This window comes from Heloderma suspectum, chromosome 1 (assembly GCF_057233095.1).
Source record: "Heloderma suspectum isolate Gila_16-S chromosome 1, 16-S_ref, whole genome shotgun sequence".
Lineage (NCBI taxonomy): Eukaryota > Metazoa > Chordata > Lepidosauria > Squamata > Helodermatidae > Heloderma > Heloderma suspectum.
Genome location: NC_139458.1, coordinates 344,040,410 through 344,065,191, shown reverse-complemented (window position 1 = coordinate 344,065,191; position 24,782 = coordinate 344,040,410). Strand labels below are relative to the sequence as shown.

At 41.9% G+C, this 24,782-nt stretch overlaps 1 protein-coding gene across 11 annotated transcripts in view; it reads right to left on the bottom strand.

Annotated features, from left to right (window-relative positions):
* The window catches only part of UTRN (utrophin), a 507,208-nt gene that overhangs the window by 146,601 nt on the left and 335,825 nt on the right, over window positions 1-24,782 (bottom strand). For all 11 annotated transcript variants that reach the window (XM_084827754.1, XM_084827752.1, XM_084827759.1 and 8 more), the window contains one exon: window positions 10,109-10,265. In XM_084827754.1, coding sequence (XP_084683880.1) covers window positions 10,109-10,265 — 157 coding nt within the window. The remainder of the gene's footprint in view (window positions 1-10,108; window positions 10,266-24,782) is intronic.

Sequence of the window (24,782 nt, the reverse complement as noted above, 5' to 3'; positions counted from 1 at the left end):
TTTGTGAGGTGCAACCCATCCCTTGCCAACAGCCCATCTTCCAGGAAGTATAGCCCATGATCCCAGAATCTCACGCCAGCACCACCTTCGTAGCCAGTCATTCACCCAGAGAATTTTTCTTTCCCTTTCTATCCCTCTTCTAACTACTGGAAGGATGGATGAGAAAACTATCTGGGCCCCAAAGTTCTTGAGTTTCCTCCCCAAAGCTTCAAAGTCTGACATGATTTCTTCGTAGCTCCACTTGGCGGTATCGTTTGTTCCCACATGGATGAGAAGAAAGGGATACCTGTCAGCGGGCTTTATGAGTGCAGGCAACCTTTCTGACATGTCTCTAATCCGTCCTCCCAGAAGACAACATACCTGGCGAGTCCACAGGTCTTCACAACATACTTGGGTTTCGATTCCACGCAGCAAAGAGTCTCTCACTACTACTACTACTCTCTTCTTGTTGTTGTAGTCCTGGGTTTCATTGCCTCTGCTTGAACTTCAGCCTCTTGCTCACTCTCATGCAGGTTCCCCTGTAATTCTTCCTCTGCAGGCTGTCCTCCAGTCTCATCTGCAAGTACCTGGAATCGGTTCCATAGCTCCACTGCTTCCACTGGTGCAGAGTGGCATCTAGTTCTTCTCCTGTCACCCTTTTCAAAGGAGTATCCCCTACTGCATTTTTCCTCACCTCAGCATCTCCCACTTCTGCCTCAGCTTGCTGTTGCTCTTCAACCTTCTGGTCTTCACTTTGCTGCTGTAGTTCCACCATTCTGTCCAAGAACTCTTCAGATTCTCTTATTCCCTGGAGGGTCGACAGTCACTGCTCCAGTCCTCTTACTTTTTCTTCCAGCAGCGTGATCAACTTGCACTTGTTGCAGGTGTAGGCCATGTTGTTCTCAGGCAAGAAAACTAATCACAATCTCATTGTGATTACTTACTCTAGTCTTATTACAAGGTGATTCAACATCGCAGTAAGATAAGACTACACATAAACAGGTGATGGGTGGAGAAAGAAGGTGTTTTCCATGGTTTTGTCAGTTATAAATAATTGTCCATTAAATAGTGAAAATATTTAGTTAGATGGTGGTGTTTCTTTATTTATTACATTTCCATACTGGAAGGGAACTACTATTTTTCCACTCTACCTCTGAAGCTGGAATAAGCTTTTCAGTTCTGGACAGTATAAACAGCTTCCGATTTACACATGACTGCTTTAAAATGAGCTTGCCTGTACCAAACAAAGGTAGAAATGTACCAATTATTTTAAATGCCTCAAACTTCAAGTAAAATGCAAAACAGACTTGTGAAGTTTGCAAAAAAAAATGTTGTTGTTCAGGTATTTGTATTGTAATGGATATTTTTAGTGACTTAAGCAACTATGACATTATAGAGTTTAAAGTAACAATATGGTACAATTCACATGGGAGATTCAAATGAATAACTTCTGACTAAGATACTTGAGAGAGTGCCTTCTCCCTTATCAACCTGTGGTCATCAGATGAGGAAGTCCTGGTGGTTCCGTATGGACCTATGGCGAAGTTGGAATCTACCCAGACTACAGCCTTCAATGTGGTGGTTCTCTCTCCATGGAATTCCCTGCCTCTGGACGTCAGGCAGGCACCAACATTGTTTTGTTTCCAGCACCTGCTGAAGACGTTTTTATTTCAACAAGCCTTTTCCAACTGACTAGTCATGGTTTTTATTGGTATTCTGTTTTGGAAAAAAAACAAAAACCCACGAATACTGTGTTTAATTCCTTTTATCTTTTATTGTTCACCACTCCAGAATCTGTTCAGATGTGGAGCAGTATATAAATGTCGTGAATGAATGAATGAATGAATGAATAACCCCACCGCTACCAAACCCTTTATGCACATATATATTGCCAATTCCACCAGGTGGGACAGCTGGCTCTGTCTGCAGAGCTCTGCTTCAGCCCTTTTCTTCCTCTACAGCCATGCACCCAGCAAGAACTAGTTACATCACCTTCTCACAGCAAGAAGGAATCCACAGAATGAGTAAGTGGCAGCACAGCTTCAGATTTCAGAACAGGTTGAGGCATTTGGATCCCCCATGCCACAGGCCTTGCTAGAACACTACTCAATAATGGTATAGCAGGACCAAGTCCAATTAAAAACCAGACAGGAAAAGAATGGTCCAAAGGATGGATATGCAGGCACAGGCAATGACAGAACAAATATTATAACACACAGTGGATGAAAAAGCAATTCATCTGAAAGTCTTGTTATTGCATTTAAAAGAAACATCGTGCAATAGCCAAAACCTAGGGCGCGATTACAGCAATTGATCCACCAATGTAAACATTGAATTTGTCCTCCCAATGGCGGCAGCATATGTGCTTCTTTCACAGTTATGAAGGTCTCACTGCAACTACTGTTTTCCATGCTTATTTGCATGGAAAACAGTAGTTTTCCGGCACTTTTGGAAACAGGCTAAAAAACAGCCAGGAGCAAAATCATCTTAAATTAAAAAACATACTCACTGAAATCCCTTTTTAAAACCTGAAAATAAGAAATTGCCTTATACTGAGTAGGACAATTGGTTCACCTAGCCAGCATTGTCTACTACGATGGCAGCACTCTCCAGTTGGCATCGGTCTTTCCAAGCCAAGCTACCTGAGGTCCTTTTACCTGGAGATGCCAGGGATGATCATGGGAGAATTAGTACAAAGGGAACGCATTCACCACTGGTGCATGCAATACAGTCCTCCACACGATCCTGATAACTCTTCCGCTGCTTCTTCTGTTCTTTGCCTCATCCTCTGTACACTTTCTTTAAACTTGTTCCATGATTACACCCCCTCTTTTCTCCTTCAAATACCTCCAACCTCCACTTGATTCCTGCTATATGCTTTTGCTCTTTCAGCATGTTTCATTCTCCTCTTCAGGTTTCACTATTAATCCCTATAATATCTTTCTGTTCATCCTCACCACCCCCACCCAGTTACCCCCATTATCTTCCCCGCTCGTACAGCAAATTCAGGATTTTCTGCCTCCTTTAAACTTTTATAACATTTAATTATCATTCTCAGGCCTTAGCTTACAATCTAACTTGTTCTCTTCTCCAATACAGCACTTCTCCCTGCACTTCAAAACAATCCCAGTATTTTCATTCTATCCTAGCGGCTTAGCCACAAATACCTAACACAGAATTTCAACATGTTTCTCCAGCCTGCTTTTCTGATCTTAACTCTCCCACCCATCATTCTCTGGGCTCCATAAATAAGCCCACAGGCTTGGATCCTAACTAGTCTTCCGTGAACAGAAGGGCTCCATTCAGCCATGGATTGGACTGAAATCCAGCCATTTTTGCTGATCCCTGAAGCTCCCCACTGATCCAGAGAGTCCCCCCCCCCCACAATGCTCCAGAGCAGTTTTAAGGGATACAAAGGGGAGCAGGGAAAAGGAGAATCTGTAAAAATTTCCCTCCATTCACGATGCCAGTGAATATTTATATGCTTGTTGGCCTCTTTTCTCTTTTTCACCATCATCTGGAGAAAACATTCAGATAAATCATTTTGGAGAAGGGAAAGAATGAAAAATATACACTCCCCTCTCCTGAAAGATATCCTTCTACAGTTTTCTCCTCCAGTGATCCTACTAGAACTCCACCTTGTGAAATATTAGTAATACAAATAGTAAAAATGTGTTTTCTCACTTCCCATGCTTTGATTATATAAAGAAAAAAGAAGGTGTATGATAAGAACTTTATTCACTACTGAATCAGTACTTCATCCCTAGCACTGGTATAAACACATGCGATTCTACGACAGCAGAAAGAAATGTTCAATCTCAGAGCCTATGCAGTATCTGTACACATGCAGAGCTGAATCAGAGTAAGAATTGCATGAAGCTGGCATCTCTTGTGAATCCTGCAGTAAGAATTAGTGTTTTATCATTTGCACTGCACCATGAGTGTGCACGGTGTTTGAAGGTAAGAGTTGGCTCCTCTTTCTACCCTCTTATAGTAAGTACACATGAAGAGGCATTAATAAAGAAGGAGACATGACACTGAACAAACTAGCTGCATTTTTTCTGGGGAAAACTGGTAAAGAAATAAAATTAGAAATATGCTGTGAATATGCTGTGAATATGCTGCAATTATGTGATAGTGCAGAACACGCTGAGAATGTGGGACTGAGTGCAGTATTTAGACTGCTAAGAATTTCAGGAGTTTTCTAAAGCAGGTTTCTAGACGTTATAGTTGAGAGGATATGCACGAATGTGTCTGGGCAGAGGAGCAACTGAATTAAGATCTCCAGGGTTTGGGGGATGAGGCTTCATTGCCCTGCATGATTCGCGACTCATTCTCGTGCCTATTAAACCCACATTATGCAATATAGTAAAATGCAGGTAAGTTATAAAAAATAAGAGAAAGTGTGCATATTTGCATAATTTATACAGATAACAGAATTCAGTGTTTCAGATTGTCTGGATGCTGAATTCATACTGTCTGTGTGAAGAATTTAAATTTAATTATTATTCTTTTAGCTCGGAACACAGAAACTCTTGGTGTTAAGGAGGGCTTTTAAAGAGAAGAAAGTTCTGAAACTATAGCAGAGCACTCCAACAAAAAGAACCAGAGTAGTAGAATGAGAGGGGTGAGACCTTATAAAGGATTCATCTTTCTTAATTGTATGCAGGTGCTGCTAAATGACAGGTATGGTGTGTTGTTGTTTTTTGTCATCCAGAAGGTGGCGGATTTCTTCCCAAGATCTGCTGAGTGGTGAAGAGCTGGCTTTCCTTTCCAAGAATAACTGGGCTCACCACAAGCTTCTGGGATCCACTGAATCAGAACTCTCATAAGAAAAATAGCTAATAGCCATTCAATCTCTAACAGATGAAATTAGCAGACCTGGTCCCCTGTCCTCTTGTCCCATGGTTCATGATATTCCTAATAGGATTTGAAATCTAAAACGATTGATACATAAGGCTTCTGATACTCAGATACCCACACATCTCTCACTAGTCATGCTTGGGGCAGCAGGGGGTGTTGTTGTTTATCTTCTATATATGTCAAGATTGGGCCCAGGCTCTCTGGTTTGGTTTCAGACTCTGATTCAGATTTGGAGGCAGAGCTATAAGAAGCCCAGCCAAGACAGGGAGCGGAGGAGGACACTCCCCAAGGCTATCCAGGAGTCAGGGATGAATCTTTCCAGGGATTCAGGGATAGATCTTCCATTGTGTCCTGATGAGGCCAAAAACAGATTAATTCCCTTTCCTTTCTCAACAATCATTTTAGAATAGGAAAAACTATTTTCCATGGGGAAAATTGGGAGGGGAGCTGCAACAGATCACACATTTTACTTGAATTTTCCTACTCCAAATTTCCCTGTCCATGGCTTTCCCCCTGTGGTATTTCAAATGCAGGCTTTCAAGGACAAAAGAAAGCCACAGAATTCTCCTTAAGTCACTGTAGAGGACACAGTTTCCTTTCTGTACATCTTAAGGCATATGCTTCAATTAAGTCTCTGTAAATGTAAGACCTGCCCTCCATGCTCCCTCTAACCCTTCTTCAGAGCTAAGACAATTATGAAGCCTGCTCTTAAGTCAGTGCTGCCTGACTTCAAAGCCCACTGGAAAAATGAAGGAAGAGGCAGTCCATTCTCTAACCAACAGACTATAAAAGAAATTGATGGGAGTTGTAGTCTAAAACATCAGGAGAGCACCAGGTTGGGAAAGACTGCTTTAGGGAATAGGATCTTAAGAGTCTTCTGGAGACACCTAGTTCGACCCTTTTATATTCCTCGTTGTACTCTGCTCTGTTTCTGATTCAGTGAGCCCTCTTCCTTGCTTTAAGATTCTGAGGTTAAGAAGAATGGTAAATTGTTGCATGCTGCCACTCGTACTACTCTATTAATTTTATGTTCAGGTAAAAACATTCTTTGTACTTACCCAAAAGGTTCATGTATTTGTACTATGACTGTGTAAACTCTACACTGTAGAGGCATGAGAGCCATTAGAGAAGCTGCAGATTTTTTTTAAAAAATTGCGTTCAGTCATAATGAAACCCTCCTTGTGTTTTATTTATAGTAGTTCGTACATTTTGTCTCCAAAAACAACTCTAATAACAGAGAAGAGACTAATGGCTTATTACCAAAATTGTGCTATGTAATCAGTGGCTATGAGACTGTGCCTATCATGGAATAAATCTGTTAAAACTAACAACAGAAATGTGATAAAACACTAGGAGGTCAAAACAATTTGGAAATACATGTATTTAGTAATGGCTGCTATTTGTTTCAAGGCCACTGTCCCTCTTTATAGCCCCTCTGTCTGTATAGCATTCTTTCTCTCTCTAAGCTTACTTACGCAAAATGTAACTGCTGATAATACAACCTCAGGGCAAATTGAGAAAATGAATAAATATTTTTCCAGTGCTCAAGCACATTTTTGTAGCACCCAAATGAATCAGACAAATGCATTTAAAACTGCATTACACCATACTTATTTGCATAGTGTTTTTGAAGCAATACACTGGGGGAAGCGAACAGAAGGAGAGAGAGAGCCATTAAATGAACAACATTAAAAAAAAAAGTGTTGTAACTTATTTTGGAGTGAGCACAACAAATTAAAATTATAAGGAGTTGCAGAAGAGATAACATGGACTAAATATGAGGAAGAGATTGGCCAAGAAGAATATGTATAAAAATTATGAAGTACTGGGAATGGATGAAGTACTTGTCATCAAGGGGCTAAAATAATGCAAAACCTATAGCATCATCAGTGCTACTAAACAGGAGACTGTGTGATCCTACAATGTGCTATTGTGGAGGATCACAAATATATGCAATTGTGTTTTGGTGGCAGAGGGGTGTTACATGGCTCCGCAACCGCCTTGATTATCCCTCGCTTTCTGATCTTTTCCCGCCGTCCCCACCCCCTAATCTCCCTGTTACAGAACATGATGCTTAAACAAGAGAGACTATTTGTTTTTCTTAGAATTCATTGGGCCCACCTGTAGTAATAATCCTTGTTTAGACAGAGAACATTTTCACAGCAGTTACATCTAAGCAAATAAAAAGGCTAGTCATAAAATTATTATACCAAAAAAGGTGCAGTTCAATGATGCATCAGTACAATTAATCCCTCATGCAGGGTAGCAGAATTTCCAACTGAAATTTTACTATTATGTTGGCTACCAATTTGTCTCTCTTGAAGTAAAATGGATAGGGGTGTGAGTGTGTGTATGGGAATGAAAATGCTAAATGTTTGTCTCTTGGAGTATTATATAAATGGCATGACCTAAATTAGCCTTCCCCAACCTGGTGCCTTGCAGATGTGTTGGATTACAACTCTATCATCCCCAGCTTCTTCATAAACCATGGGTACAAAAATGGAAATCTCTGTGTGTAAAGAAACTATTTTTCTGAGGTAAAAGTTAAATATGTCAATGTGTTTTGTTTGGGAACAGAGACTTATGTTAACCCTTCACATAACAAAGAGACATAAAGTTTGAATTTTAGGCTGGCAGTTTGCGAACTGATAGTTAAACTACCATGTAGTTGTTTGTTATTACCAAGAAAGTGGCTATGTTAGGTGAGGTTCTTGTTCTTTTATGCAGGAGTATGGAATTAAAAAGTGGTCATGTATGATTGGTTAACTTGTGGATATTCTATTGAAATCTATTGGTGCATTACTAGTGCGTGTGTGGGAGGGGGTTCTACTCCAAAATGAGTTGATTGGCTGGATGGAATATAAGGACAGGTTCAGCACTGGCACTAGTAATAAATGGGCAGTCTCAGCCTAGAGTCAGTCAGTGAATAGCTGCAGCAGCAGCAGCAGCAGCAGCAGCTAAGAGCTGAAGGAAGACCGAAGAACAACCACGAGGCCAAATGGCTTGAGGCAAGAGCTGGTGAAGGTCTGCGAGTGAGGAGTGGGAGACTCCTGAGGCAGCCTTCTGGAAGGAGCTGAAGCAACAGTGGGGTGCAGTGGACATCAGGCAACGGTGGCTGCTGGACCAAACTAAAGACTGCAGGTGAAGTCTGGAGAAAACCTTGAAGGAACCTGGGTGCAAAAAAAAAAATCCTACCAGAGGGAAGACTGCAAACTAAGCATTCAGTATAGGATATGAGTTAACTGGCTTGGAGCTTAGTAGGGAAAATGGTTTATGTTTGGATAGGGAGTGGAACACATAACCAGCTTCATAAAGCAACAGTAACACCTTTGTTGTTTATGAGTGATCCAATAAAAGAATAGTAATATATAGTGACCAACATAATGTTAAGCTTTATAATATTGTTTTAAAAATAAACTTAATATAACTTTGTTTTATTTACATAAACCTCTAACCTTTGGATTTGACCTATGCCTATACCCAGCTACTACTGGGTAACAGGTAGGTAGGCAGGCAGGCAGGCAGGCAGGCAGGCAAATAAATAAATAAATAAATAAGGTTATTTTTTATGATGGCAGCAGAATTAGATAAGGGGTAATCCTAATGGGGTTTCCACATTTGTTGGAATTATGGTGGGAAAACATATGTGGTTTTTCCACATTTGTGTATAGCACTGGGATAATAACTTCACGTGGTTTCTCCATAGTATGCCTTTGTATATGACCAGCATATGATCCAGTTCTGCTCCATATAAAATTGTGCAATTTCCTTTTATTGTAAAATGCAAGTAGATAGGAATTTACCCGGTAGTGTTCTAACTTGCTTCAGATAGCCAACTAATATTGACAAAGAAGCTGTAAGTTGTAGATCTTGTAAGTGCAAGTGAATCTTCTTTTGTAAAGACAAAGGTATTTACTATGGGGAACATCTGATGAAGCAGAAAATCATTTAGCAGTGTTAGTCAATAGCCATCACAAAGGATGCACTCCACATGCTCTTACACAGTTCCCATTTATTTCAATGTAGTTTAAACCCAACAATTTCTTTGCCGTACTTTTGAGTCAAAAGCCTAGACTTTTCCATCACACTTGAGTAATACTTACAAATGGACTTGATAAGAATCACAACTTTACCTGTATAGCCAAAAACTCCCAGACATTTACATAATTAACATCCTTCACCTTTCAAAAAAGATTTCTGTTACCAGGGATGCAAAGAAAGTACTAAGAAGTAATCATAAGAATACAATAAAAAAGAAAATAATAAAACATTCAAATTAATACAACAAACTAAAACGGCAACAGTTCGAACAAAAGAGTAAAATCAAAACTGCTTTTTTTTTAATACTAATATTAGCAGTTCTTAAAAGCCTGAGAAAACAGAATCATAAATGATATTAATGAGGGTCCTACCCAGCCTCTTCTCAGAGAGCATTCCAAAGGTGAGGAGCCACCACTGAAAAGTCTCTCCCTCCCTCTCTCCCCTCCCCCCTAAACAAACATTGCCAGAAATGATAAAGATTAAGATCCACGTTAGTTTTTAATTTAAATATTTTTTCCAGTTGTTGCTTTTAAGAATAACTTGGTTTACAATTAAATCTGAATTTAGTACAAATATATGAAATTGTACACTTATCCCATAAAACTCAGTTCATGAATCTCTATCAAACACTGAATGAAAGAAAAGCCTGCTTGTCTGTGTAAAAGAAGAAAAGAAAATGGGGTGGGGAATATTTGCTTTCTGAAGTCAAGCATTAAAATGTGATACAAGATGCCATGCATTGTATTTTTTTATTGTGGCAGCTTATGAATATTTATGATTATCAACCAAATGGGCATGGCCATTTAGTTTCCATCTCATGAAAACACACTGCTTTGCCTGACACTTCCCAGCCTTGCTTTTGGAAAGTGCTTGGCGCTTAGCTAATGATCCAAGTTCACTTTAATGGATTTCAGCACTTGTCCAAGTATGGATTCATATAGACATATGTAAGAAACACGAGAGTCACTGTGCTCTGTAAGCACACTGTCTGCATTGCTGGCAGACATAATTATTCAGCTCCAGAACTGAGCTCAGGGAAAACTTTTTTGTCGCACTGTCAGCTATGCACAGCGCTGAGTGGCTGGCAGCCAGCTATGCAGAGTGCCAGTTGGCTGACTGTAGTGGTCCCTCCCCCATCCTTTGGGCAGTTTTACAACATGTTACAGATGAACTGAGCATTTTTCAAAAAGAGGCCAAATGAACAGTAAGAAGATAAGCAACTCACTTTACAGTGGTCATACTGCTGCTGTAAAGTTGGGACATCCCCACCAATAGGCATCTGCTTCTTTAACTCTTCATCTTTCAGATTCAGCCATTTGATAAGCTCTTCCAGTGACGTCAGCAACTTATTCCACTTTTCTGCACTTACTTCCAAGTGAGCCCTACAATTAGATACAACAAACTTTGTAGGAGTCTTGGATTGCATTCAGTTATGCTAGATTTCAGCTGCTAATATTGCATCAGTGGTAATTGAGGATATTTTCCTTAATTTAATACAAATAATTGTTCAAATGATGCATTAGATATAACCAGTTGAAAATGATTTATACACGAAAAGCAAGGAATCTAACATGAAAGGTGCAATCTACGGATCTTACAGAATACCCCAAAGATAACTGAATCCATACAAAATTCTACTGAAAGATATCCAAATGTGAGGAAAAATCCGCAGTCTCCTCTTTTGATCTAAACTTTAAAACTAAAAATGATGTAACCTAAGAAAAGTACCTGAAGCTTATGCCACACCTGCACTGTCCTTAGTACCAAGCTCTGGTAGCTGTCAAGGGCTCCTTGGAGGCCTCTCTCAGTCTAATCCAGTAGCCAAGTCCAGACACAGACAAAGGGATTCCTTTCAAAGCTTTATTCTTCTTTTACAACTTAACAACTCTACCGTTTGCAACTAGATCTGAGCAGCACAGTACCTATGCCCTAAGCTGGAACAGTTGGTCCCCGTTTGAAAGGGAATTACTGGCAGACCCCTGAACTTAAGGACTAGGGAGAGACCCTCCCCTTTTCCCTTGGATCCTCTGGGCGCAGCCGTTGTTTGCGCGCCAACCAGGCACTACGCCTCCTTTCCGCGCCCTCCATCTGGTGCCGCTCTCTGCGTCGGTGTCGCGTATCCACCAAGTCTGCTTCCCGTGCTCTGTCACTCCCAGGACTGCTTTCTAAGCTAGGAATGCTGGTGGGAGGAATCTCCGTCAGCTGTTGGCCCTGGGAAAGAGGAGCGCACTCCTCTCCCAGGAGCGACTGCTCTTCCTCAGAATCAGAACTACTCTGGGACTCCATGGGCTCAGTGTCCACCCTGACAGTAATCAAATATATGAATTTAAAATAACTATAAGAAAAACAAAGTTTGATTCCTTGAAAGCAAATCTCCAGATCTCCATGAAAGACATGGCTTGTTGTAGGGGTTTTGGGGTGGGTTAGAAGCTAACGCCACCCTGCCCCACCCTGCTGTGGGCTGGGTTCGGATGACACAACAACCCACGAGGCGGTGTGGGTAATTATGTAAATGCCCAGTCACGTGAGCGGCACATGCAGAGGAAGGGGTAACAACCCATACTGGGTTATTTCTAGGGATGTACGAATCCTACTCACCCGGGGCATCGGCGGTGGGGGGGAGGCGCTCCGTCCCTCCCCCCGGAATCCTCCCCGGACCAGCTCTGCTCCACGGTGGCTCCGCCAAGCCGCCGGCCAGGGCCAGTCGCAGCCAGAGTTCCAACTGCAGCTGGGCTGCTGCAGCCACCATTTGCGTGCTTGCAGTCAGCCGTGATAGGCTACGTAAGTATTTACGTAGCCTACCACGGTAAAGGCAGCCATGCAAATGGCGACCGCTACGCCATTTGCGTGGCCGTCTTTACCATTATAAGCTACGTAAATACTTACGTAGCCTATCATGGCAAAGAGCAGGGGCGCAAATGGCGTATTGGCCACCATTTGCGTCCCTACTCTTTGCCATGATAGGCTACGTAAATACTTACGTAGTCTATCATGGCTGACTGGAAGCACGCAAATGGCGGCTGCTACGATGGCTGCCATTTGCGGCTGAAGAAGCCCGGCAGCAGCCCGGCAGCGGCCGGCCAGGAGACCAGCCAGAGCTGCCGCATCCGCCGCCAGGTAAGCTCCGTCCCGGGGGGATTCCATGGGGTGGCGGAGGGGGGGAGGCCGTTCTGCCACGGATTCTGGGAGGGATTCTAAAGAATTCGAATTCTTTAGAATTCTTTAGAATCCGGCCTCACTGGAGTCCGTGGTGGAATTTTCTGACATCCCTAGTTATTTCCCCCGCTGATCGTACAAACCTGGTTAGAACCTGCAACAGACTCATACCTAGAATGGCAGAGGCACTAAGGGGTTAAATGTCAACTAGCTGAACTTTGCTAGTATATATTATTTATTGCATTTTGTATATATTGCATCCCTACTCTTTGTAAACTCTTATACACTTTAGCTAGTATATATTTATTTATTGAAATTTAATTCAGGTGACCATCATATCTACTATTGTGGCCAAGAATCCCTTAGAAGAAATGGACTAGCACTCATAGTCAACAAAAGGGTGGGAAAAGCAGTACTGGGGTACAATCTTAAAAATGATAGAATGATCTCAGTACGAATCCAAGGCAAACCATTCAACATCACAGTAATTCAAGTCTATGCCCCAACCACTGAGGCCGAAGAAGCTGAGGTTGATCGGTTCTATGAAGACCTACAACACCTTCTAGAACTAACACCAAAAAAAGATGTCCTCTTCATCATAGGGGACTGGAATGCTAAAGTAGGAAGTCAAGAAATCACTGGGATAACAGGCAGGCATGGCCTTGGTGTACAACATGAAGCAGGACAAAGGCTAATAGAGTTTTGCCAAGAGAACACGCTGATCATAGCAAACACTCTTTTCCAACAGCAAAAGGGACGACTCTACACATGGACATCACCAGATGGTCAATATCGAAATCAGATCGATTATGTCCTTTGCAGCCAAAGATGGAGAAGCTCCATACAGTCAGTAAAAACAAGACCTGGAGCTGACTGTGGCTCAGATCATGAGCTGCTTCTTGCAAAATTTCGGCTTAAATTGAAGAACGTAGGGAAAACCACTAAACCATTCAGGTATGACCTAAATCATATCCCTTATGAATATACAGTGGAGGTGAGGAATAGATTCCCCTTCATGGATCACTGCCTTGTTGTGGCGAAGGGGCTTGCGTAACTCAGTGAAGCCATAAGCTATGCCGTGCAGGGCCACCCAAGACGGACAGGTCATGGCAGAGAGTTCTGACAAAATGTGGTCCACTGGAGAAGGAAATGGCAACCCACTCCAGTATTCTTGCCAAGAAAACCTCATGGAACGTATCACAAGGCTAAAAGAGATGACGCCGGAAGATGAGCCCCTCAGGTCGGAAGGTGTCCAATATGCTACTGGGGAAGAGCAGAGGGTATTTCCAAGTAGCGCCAGAAAGAGTGAAGCGGCTGGGCCAAACCCGAAAGGACACTCAGCTGTGGATGTGTCTGGTGGTGAAAAGAAAATCCGATGCTGTAAAGAACAATATTCTTTAGGAACCTGGAATGTCAGATCAATGAATCAAGGTAAGCTGGAGGTGGTCAAACATGAGATGGCAAGATTGAACATCGACATCTTGGGAATCAGCGAACTAAAATGGACAGGCATGGGCGAATTTAATTCAGGTGACCATCATATCTACTATTGTGGGCAAGAATCCCTTAGAAGAAATGGAGTAGCACTCATAGTCAACAAAAGGGTGGGAAAAGCAGTACTGGGGTACAATCTTAAAAATGATAGAATGATCTCAGTACGAATCCAAGGCAAACCATTCAACATCACAGTAATTCAAGTCTATGCCCCAACCACTGAGGCCGAAGAAGCTGAGGTTGATCGGTTCTATGAAGACCTACAACACCTTCTAGAACTAACACCAAAAAAAGATGTCCTCTTCATCATAGGGGATTGGAATGCTAAAGTAGGAAATCAAGAAATCACCGGGATAACAGGCAGGCATGGCCTTGGTGTACAAAATGAAGCAGGACAAAAGCTAATAGAGTTTTGCCAAGAGAACATGCTGATCATAGCAAACACTCTTTTCCAACAGCACAAGAGGCGACTCTACACATGGACGTCACCAGATGGTCAATATCGAAATCAGATTGATTATGTCCTTTGCAGCCAAAGATGGAGAAGCTCCATACAGTCAGTAAAAACAAGACCTGGAGCTGACTGTGGCTCAGATCATGAGCTGCTTCTTGCAAAATTTCGTCTTAAATTGAAGAACGTCGGGAAAACCACTAAACCGTTCAGGTATGACCTAAATCATATCCCTGATGAATATACAGTGGAGGTGAGGAATAGATTTCAGGGATTAGACCTGATAGACAGAGTGCCTGAGCAACTATGGACGGAGGTCCGTAACATTGTTCAGGAGGCAGCAACGAAATCCATCCCAAAGAAAAAGAAATGCAAGAAAGCAAAGTGGCTGTCTGATGAGGCTTTACAAGTAGCTGAGGAAAGAAGGGAAGCGAAAAGCAAGGGAGAAAGGGGAAGATATACCCAACTGAACGCAGAGTTCCAGAGAATAGCAAGGAGAGACAAGAAGGCCTTTTTAAATGAACAATGCAAAGTAATCGAGGAAAACAACAGAATGGGAAAGACTAGAGATCTCTTCAAGAAAATTGGAGATCTCAAGGGAACGTTTTGTGCAAAGACGGGCATGATAAAGGACAAAGAAGGCAGGGACCTCACAGAAGCAGATGAGATTAAGAAGAGGTGGCAAGAATACACAGAAGAACTATACAGGAAAGAGCTGAATGTCCCTGATAGCCATGATAGTGCGGTCATTGAACTTGAGCCGGACATCCTAGAGAGTGAAGTCAAGTGGGCCTTAGGAAGCATTAGTAACAACAAAGCTAGCGGAGATGACAGTATTCCAGCCGAACTATTTAAAATCCTAAAAGATGATGCTGTTAAAGTGCTGCATTCAATATGTCAACAAATCTGGAACACTCAACAGTGGCCACAAGACTGGAAAAGGTCAGTTTACATTCCAATTCCAAAGAAGGGCAACGCCAAAGAGTGTTCAAACTACCGCACAATTGCGCTCATTTCACATGCCAGCAAGGTGATGCTCAAAATCCTACAAGCTAGGCTTCAGCAGTATGCGAACCGAGAACTACCGGAAGTACAAGCTGGGTTTAGAAGAGGCAGAGGAACTAGAGATCAAATCGCCAACATTCGCTGCATCATGGAGAAAGCAAGAGAATTCCAGAAAAACGTCTATTTCTGCTTCATTGACTACGCTAAAGCCTTTGATTGTGTGGATCACAACAAACTGTGGCAAATTCTTAAAGTGATGGGAGTACCAGACCACCTTACCTGTCTCCTGAGAAACCTGTACGAGGGTCAAGAAGCAACAGTAAGAACCGGACATGGAACAACCGAGTGGTTCAAAATTGGGAAAGGAGTACGACAAGGCTGCATATTGTCACCCTGCTTATTTAACTTATATGCAGACTACATCATGAGAAATGCCGGGTTGGATGAATCAGAGGTCGGAATTAAGATTGCTGGGAGAATTATCAACAACCTCCGATATGCAGACGATACCACCCTAATGGCAGAAAGCGAAGAGGATCTCAAGAGCCTCTTGTTGAGGGTGAAAGAGGAGAGTGCAAAAGCTGGTTTGAAACTCAACATTAAAAAAACGAAGATCATGGCATCTGGCCCCATCACTTCCTGGCATATAGAAGGGGAAGAAATGGAAGCAGTGACAGATTTTACTTTCTTGGGCTCCAAGATCACCGCAGACGGTGACTGTAGCCATGAAATTAAAAGACGCTTGCTCCTTGGGAGGAAAGCTATGGCCAACCTAGACAGCATAGTCAGAAGCAGAGACATCAGCTTGCCGACAAAGGTCCGTCTAATCAAAGCTATGGTTTTCCCAGTAGTAATGTATGGCTGTGAGAGCTGGACTATAAGGAAGGCTGAGCGCCGAAGAATTGATGCTTTCGAACTGTGGTGCTGGAGAAGACTCTTACGAGTCCCCTGGACTGCAAGGAGGTCAAATCAGTCCATCCTAAAGGAAATCAACCCTGAGTGCTCATTGGAAGGACAGATACTGAAGCTGAAGCTCCAATATTTTGGCCACCTAATGCGAAGAGAAAACTCCCTGGAAAAGACCCTGATGCTGGGAAAGACTGAAGGCAAAAGGAGAAGGGGACGGCAGAGGATGAGATGGCTAGATAGCATCACGGATGCAATGAATATGAACTTGAGCACGCTCCGGGAGAGAGCGCAGGACAGGAAGGCCTGGCGTGCTATGGTCCATGGGGTCACGAAGAGTCGGACACGACTGAACGACTGAACAACAACGAGGAATAGATTTCAGGGATTAGACCTGATAGACAGAGTGCCTGAGCAACTATGGACGGAGGTCCGTAACATTGTTCAGGAGGCAGCAACGAAATCCATCCCAAAGAAAAAGAAATGCAAGAAAGCCAAGTGGCTGTCTGATGAGGCTTTACAAGTAGCTGAGGAAAGAAGGGAAGCGAAAAGCAAAGGAGAAAGGGGAAGATATATCCAACTGAATGCAGAGTTCCAGAGAATAGCAAGGAGAGACAAGAAGGCCTTCTTAAATGAACAATGCAAGGAAATCGAGGAAAACAACAGAATGGGAAAGACTAGAGATCTCTTCATGAAAATCGGAGATCTCAAGGAAACGTTTTGTGCAAAGACGGGCATGATAAAGGACAAAGAAGGCAGGGACCTCACAGAAGCAGATGAGATTAAGAAGAGGTGGAAAGAATACACAGAAGAATGATACAGGAAAGATCTTAATGTCCTTGATAGCCATGACAGTAATGTCCTTGATAGCCATGATAGTGCGGTCACTGAACTTGAGCCAGACATCCTCGAGAGGGAAGTCAGGGTGGGCCTTAGGAAGCATTAGTAACAACAAAGCTAGCGGAGATGACAGTATTCCAGCCGAGCTATTTAAAATCCTAAAAGATGATGCTGTTAAAGCGCTGCATTCAATATGCCAACAAATTTGGAACACTCAACAATGGCCGCAAGACTGGAAAAGGTCAGTTTACATTCCAATTCCAAAGAAGGGCAACGCCAAAGAGTGTTCAAACTACCGCACAATTGTGCTCATTTCACATGCCAGCAAGGTGATGCTCAAAATCCTACAAGCTAGGCTTCAGCAGTATGCGAACCGAGAACTACCGGAAGTACAAGCTGGGTTTAGAAGAGGCAGAGGAACTAGAGATCAAATCGCCAACATTCGCTGCATCATGGAGAAAGCAAGAGAATTCCAGAAAAACGTCTATTTCTGCTTCATTGACTATGTTAAAGCCTTTGATTGTGTGGATCACAAAAAACTGTGGCAAATTCTGAAAGTGATGGGAGTACCAGACCACCTTACCTGTCTCCTGAGAAACCTGTACGAGGGTCAAGAAGCAACAGTAAGAACCGGACATGGAACAACCGAGTGGTTCAAAATTGGGAAAGGAGTACGACAAGGCTGCATATTGTCACCCTGCTTATTTAACTTATATGCAGAGTACATCATGAGAAATGCCGGGTTGGATGAATCAGAGGTCGGAATTAAGATTGCCGGGAGAATTATCAACAACCTCCGATATGCAGACGATACCACCCTAATGGCAGAAAGTGAAGAGGATCTAAAGAGCCTCTTGTTGAGGGTGAAAGAGGAGAGTGCAAAAGCTGGTTTGAAACTCAACATTAAAAAAAATAAGATCATGGCATCTGCCCCTATCACTTCCTGGCATATAGAAGGGGAAGAATTGGAAGCAGTGACAGATTTTACTTTCTTGGGCTCCAACATCACTGCAGACGGTGACTGTAGCCATGAAATTAAAAGACGCTTGCTCCTTGGGAGGAAAGCTATGGCAAACCTAGACAGCATAGTAAGAAGCAGAGACATCACCTTGCCAACAAAGGTCTGTCTAATCAAAGCTATGGTTTTCCCAGTAGTAATGTATGGCTGTGAGAGCTGGACTATAAGGAAGGCTGAGCACCGAAGAATTGATGATTTCGAACTGTAGTGCTGGAGAAGACTCCTACGAGTCCCCTGGACTGCAAGGAGGTCAAATCAGTCAATCCTAAAGGAAATCAACCCTGAGTGCTCATTGGAAGGACAGATACTGAAGCTGAAGCTCAAATATTTTGGCCACCTAATGCGAAGAGAAAACTCTCTGGAAAAGCTGGGAAAGACTGAAGGCAAAAGGAGAAGGGGACGGCAGAGGATGAGATGGCTAGATAGCATCACCGATGCAATGAATATGAACCTGAGCACACTCCGGGAGAGTGCGCAGGACAGGAAGGCCTGGCGTGCTATGGTCCATGGGGTCACGAAGAGTCGGACACGACTGAACGACTGAACAACAACAACAAATTATTTATTGCATTTTGCTGAATCAATGAATTTTTGCAGCATTGTGCTATAATTCGGTTAATATGACATGCCATTAGTATAACTACTCTTGACAATGTCAGAACCTTTTATTTTTCTCAGTTCCTTGTCTGCTTCCAAGTACAGCAAGCAGAGGCTGTCCTAACACTTACAAAGGGAATTGTTGTAATCCTCTTCTGTCACTTATCAGGGTATTTAATGTATTTTAGATTCTTAAATGTTTTCTTCTCTATGTTTCCTTGGATGATAGTAAAAGCAGCCTAGACTTTAGTTCTGCAGCCCACTTTAGTTCTGTCTTTTCACTGATCTGGATTAATCCTGAGACCATATAATTACCTTACACTGATAAACAGTTTTACTACCTACATGTCACCTGGGAACAGAAATAATAGTTGTCAGTTTAATATTCTGCTAGCTCAGTACGCAATTCTAGTAGTAGAATACTAGCCTTTTTTAAAGGAAGAAATCTCATTTTTAAAAATCTGCATATTTTCTTAGCAGATTCCAGTGATTAGTTAGTCCTTAACTCATTCACTGTTGTTATTTTTGACAGCACTCTACCTGCTATGTCTAAAGACATACCTGGTTTCCTATAACCTTCAGGGCACAGAGGTTATCAGTTTATCATAAACACCACAGGGAAAGGTTTAAGGATGAGTGGTCTGCTGACTACCAAGAGCTTATTATAGGGGGGAGGGGGGGCTAAAGGAATACAAGGCCAGATCTTTTGATATTAAATTGATAGCTGTCATCAGCCTTGATTTTCTACGGCATGGGTATGCACTGCTCTAGTCTTTTGTATCTCTATGGAATCAACTGCACATACAAAATAGAACTGGAAAACCAGGTTTCTGATTTTATATCAGAGGTGCCAGTATGGACCATATTGGGACTGCATGCCCTCGGCTTTTATCAAGAGTTAGACTAGCTAAATCTTTCTGTCTGTAAGCATCAACGATGGAATCCCTGTCAGCATTTTTTGGTATAACATCCTTGATATTCTACCTCCTTTCTCAAATAAATCTCTAGTTTGTTCTTTTGACTTTTGACTCCAGTTCTGAAAGTCAGAGCACTGGACTAGGACCAGGAAGAATTGGATTCCAAACCCCATTAAGCCACAAAGCTCACTGGGTGATTTCAGGTCAGCTGCTCTTTCTCAGCCTAACCACCTCACAGGGTTGTTGAGAGGATACAATGGGGGCAGAAACCATGTATGTTGCCTTGAGTTTCTTGGAGGAAAGGCAAGATATAGATGAAATAAATAAAATTAAGTTTGAACTTTTTCTATGATTTGGCACTGCTTGCGTTTGGGCCAAGAAACTATGTATTCTTAAGAGGAGTACTTGGATCACCAAAAACATCAGTCCTCTATGGGATCAGTCTTGGGAAACTTCCCTGCAATGGATGGGCCTGCGATACTCTCTATTTTACTTTTATTTTACAGTTTGTCAACTGAAAATAAATGTGCTTTCATATACACAAAAATATTGGAACTTGGCAAGGCACGCCTCTTGAGCTTTACTTGTGACTGTTTTTGGAAGTCAGGAAAGATTTGGGTACTGAGGGAGCACATGAGACATATGAACAGGACCATATTTCATGATAGGATTAAACAGGAAATTGGTTAAATCTACCAGAACATGTGTTTCTACATAGGCAGGCAAACATATGTTTTTGGATGAGGATAAATGTTGTTACTGGTTCCTCCTAATCCCAGTTTAGGAAGCCTCTAACACTTGCAAAACATAAAAAGTACACACATGTTAAGTGTTTCCTGAATTGTGATCCCAAACCTCCCCACCCTTTCTGTTTTCTACCTTTACTCTTAATAGCACTAAAATTCAAGCCAGATGTGACCGTACTGATTGCGAACACACGCACTAGAAATAACTGAGGACGGAGATACTGTCACCCAAAAATACATTTTCTCCCCTAGGCAAGTAGTAAAGCTTTTTACTATTTGCTTAGGAAACAGATGGATAGATTTACTTTGGTTTTTTTGAAGGTGATGGACAAAAATATTTGTCAAAAACATTGGCAACTTTGTAATAATAAAAATAACATCAGTAAAGATCAGTACCCCCCTGCCAACAGCGCTAGCAAACCTGAAAGTAACAATCACAGCATCAAGTATTTATTTGGCAGTGTGTGTGCGTGCACGCGGGGGGGGGGGGGAGTGAGAGAGAGAAACCATATTAACACTAACATAACCTTTCCTAATTTTGCCTCAGAGCATTTCAGCATAAAACAAGTTATGTTCCAACACTGTCCTCCAAACTCCACAGAAGCCAACTGTCAAGATCTCCTAATTGTTCTTATCTGATATTTGTACAGTATTTTCCAGCTATAAAGTACTTTAAAATTATAATCTATTTATCCTCCCACCCTGGAGGTAAGCTTACACTGAAAGATAGTGACTTCCCAAGGCTTCATACTAACTAAATGATCACTGCCTACTTACTATATGACTATGTATATACAGGTGCATATAAGCATACATATGATATGTATATATGCAATGTAATTTAGTTTCATGCCTATCTTCCTCTACCACTGGCATGTTTCAATAGCAATCATAAATCAAGTATATGTTGTAGGAGTATATGCAAATAAAATAGCAATAAATACATTTCCTAAGAATAGTATCTCAGGATGCCACAAACACTCAATAGAACATTTATTTTTTACATTTCACTTCTATATCACCCAATAGCTGAAGCTCCCGCTACTGGACCAAGGTAAAGATGTAAAATATCAATATGGGGCTGCTGGGGCATTTGGGGTAATTTCTTCCCCTCCCCCACCAAGTCAGAGTTCATAAATCTACCATAATTCAATGCATGCTCAGAAGCAAAACCATCTGTATAGAATGATCAGCAAAACATTGAACTGAATCTATGCCTAGAGAGAGATTCTTATCAATCTGTTTTGGCCACAAATACCAGATTCATAATAGGATTGCCAGATTTGTCCCATAGAAGGGAAATTCTTTATTCTAGAACAGCTGAGCCTAAAAGAAGTTGACTGCTTAGATCCAGTGGAAGGGTCATACATAAAATGGGGCTTCCCCACCCCTTCTTCCCTGCAGTAGTCCCTTGTGCCCCAGTGAATTTGACCCCCCTCAAATTCTCTGTGAGAGCAGGGAATCGTTGAAAATCAGGCAAAGCACCCTGCATGAGCTGATGCAGTGTGCCTCCTTTCCCACACTGCCCTGGTACACCAGGAAAACCAGGCCAGGTTAGAAATCTAAAAATTGCATGCCAGTGATGCCCCAGTAAGGATAACCCTGGTGTGGGAAATATTCACTTCAGTGCTTCCTCTCATATGAGCATGGACATTCTGATATCACCAAAGGAGTACAGTAGCTCCTACACTGCTATAGCAACATTCCTATGTTTATGGCAAGTACTTTAACACAGGACATTTTTTTTAAATCAAAATCCCTTCTAAGAGACTGCCAAAAGCAATCTGTTTTTTTACTTTACTTGAACATTCTTTAAAAGGACAAGCAAAAGCTAATAATATTTATTCTTTATTTGGAAAGTGATGCATCTGTTCTTTGTTGCTGTTACTTTTTATTCTGAATGCAAGCCAAATACCATAGTAACAACCATATTCCCAGACTCAAATATAGCGTTTTCCAGTTTCTCTACAAAATTCATTAGAGCATCCCTTTAGTCAATCTAGCCACATGTGAAAGCTTTCTGTCCCTACCTACTTTAGACATTGTTTTCAAATCCCTCATAATAAAGCAGAGTTATTCTCATACCCTGACAGAAAGTAATGTCCTAGTGAAGCCTAAGCTGCAGCTCTGCTTGAAAAGGGAGACAGAAGAAAGTCTGGATTGAGATGGAAGAGATGCAACTTCTTCCCGGAGCCTAAAAGACCTCCTTTAACTGCCATTGGTATTGGCACAGTAAGAACTGCCGGGTGAGTGCCTCTTGCTGGGAAAGCATTCTTGATCCCTGGAAATATATTTTTCAGCACTCTCCTGAGACCTGTCTAGAAGCACTTATCTGTAGCTAGTTCTGCCTCTTAAATCCACAGCACTTTTAGTGTACAGCAGAAGGCAGAAAACTGTCAAGGATGAACTTCACTCCTGTGTAAAATGGCAACACTCTTCTCATTTGAGTCCATTTTAGCTCTACATCATGGGATTAAGTGGCACATGAAGCCTTTTGCTGGCATGGCATAGAGGGTGAAACTATTACTCAGAAATGAAGAACAAAATTTTAAAAAGTACATGGCCAGAAATGTTATGTTATCAAACAAGCTGAGGAACAGTAACCTGAATTGGCACCAGAGAGACACAAAAATCAGAACATGACCTGTCATCTGGGTCCAATACATGTGGCTTGCCCTGGGCCTATGTTCCATTTGGGGGGTGCACAAATTAAAAAAATATGGGGGCAGACAAACAATCACTCTCTTTACACATCACCAAGTTTCAAAAGGCACACCGGAGACATAGGCAGGGCAGGCTGCTATCCAGAAGAAGAGAAAGAGCCAATGTGGCGTAGTAGACAGACTTGGACTATGGAGATCTACAGTGTGTTGCATAAGTATTCACCCCCCTTTGACTTTTCCTCATTTTGTTGTGTTACAACCTGGAATTAAAATGGATTTAATTAAGATTTCGTGTCACTGATCTACACAAAATAGTCCATAATGTTGAAACAGGGGAAAAATCTACATTGTATTGTACAAAATGATTTACAAATAAAAAACTGAAAAGTCTGGATTGCATAAGTATTCACCCCTTTGCTGTAACACCCCTAAATAAGCCCTGGTGCAACCAGCTGCCCTCAGAAGTCACATAATTAGTTGAATGGAGTGCACCTGTGTGCAATTCCGGTGTCACACGATCTCACATTAAATACACCTGTTTCTGGAAGGCCCCAGAGTTTGTTGGAGAGCCTGTCTAAACACACAGCATCATGAAGACCAAGGAGCTATCAAAACAAGTCCGGGATGGAGTTCTGGATAAGCACCAATCGGGGTTGGGTTATAAAAAAAAATTCCAAACTATGAACATCCCCCAGAGCACAATTAAATCCATTATTACAAAATGGAAAGAATATGGCACAACCGTGACTCTGCCTGGAGAAGGCCGTCCACCAAACCTCAGTGACCAGGTAAGAAGGGCATTAGTCAGAGAAGCAAAAAAGAGGCCAATGGTAACTCTGAAGGAGCTGGAGAGATCCACAGATGAGAGAAACCATTCATAGGACTGCAGATGGATGTAGCCCAGATGCTCCACAAAGCTGGGCTTATGGAAGAGTGGCGAGAAGAAAGCCACTGCTGAAAAAAAGCATATTGAATCCCGTTTGGATTGTGCCAAAAGGCATGTGGGAAACACAGCAAATAGGTGGGAAAAGATTCTCTGGGCTGATAAGTTCAAAACTGAAGTTTCTGGCCTTACAGCAAAACGCTATGTGTGGTGCAAAGCCAACAGTGCTCATCGCCCTGAGAACACCATCTCCATGGTGAAGCATGGTGGTGGCAGCATCATGTTATAGGGATGCTTTTCATCAGCACAGACAGGGAAACTGGTCAAGATTGAGGGCAAGATGGATGCAGCCAAATACAGGGCAATTCTAAAGGAAAACCTCTTTCAGTCTGCAAGGGACTGGGGTGGAAGTTCACCTTCCAGCAGGACAATGTCCCTAAACACACAGCCAAAGTTACACTGAAGTGGTTTAAAAACAAGAACCGGAATGTCTTAAAATGACCCAGTCAAAGCCCAGACCTTAATCCAATTGAGAATCTGTGACGAGACTTGAAAATTGCTATTCACCAACCAACCCCATCCAACCTGACAGAGCTTGAGCAATTTTGCCATGAAGAATGGGCAAAAATTGCAGGATCCAGATGTACAAAGCTGATAGAGACTTACCCCCAAAGACTCACAGCTGTAATTGCTGCCAAATGTGTTTCTACCATGTACTGACTCAGGAGGATGAATACTTATGCAACCAACAAATTCCAGTTTGATTTTGTTTAATTAACTTTTCTGCCACAATAAAAATATTTTGCACCTTCAGAGCATTAAGTATGTTGTGTAAATAAAATTATAAAAATGACAATTAAATCCATTTTAATTCCAGATTGTAACACAACCAAATGTGGAAAAGTCAAAGCAGGGTGAATACTTATGCAAGGCACTGTGCATTCAAACCTCTTGTTAACCATGATCTTGGGTTAGTCACATTTTTTATAATTTTAATGTAATTTTCAGGGTTGTTGTAAAGCTAAAATGAGCTAATAGCTGTTTATGGCATTCAGAGCTCCTGAAGAAAGGAGAAGATAGGAATGTGATGAATAAAATATAAAGGATCACTTGAGGCCTGCTTAGCATAAAAATCTATGCTTTTCTAAATCGTTGTCACAATTCCATTAATTTTCTTCTTTAAAATGGTTTTGTCAACCCTTACCCTTAAGAATCGTAGACTT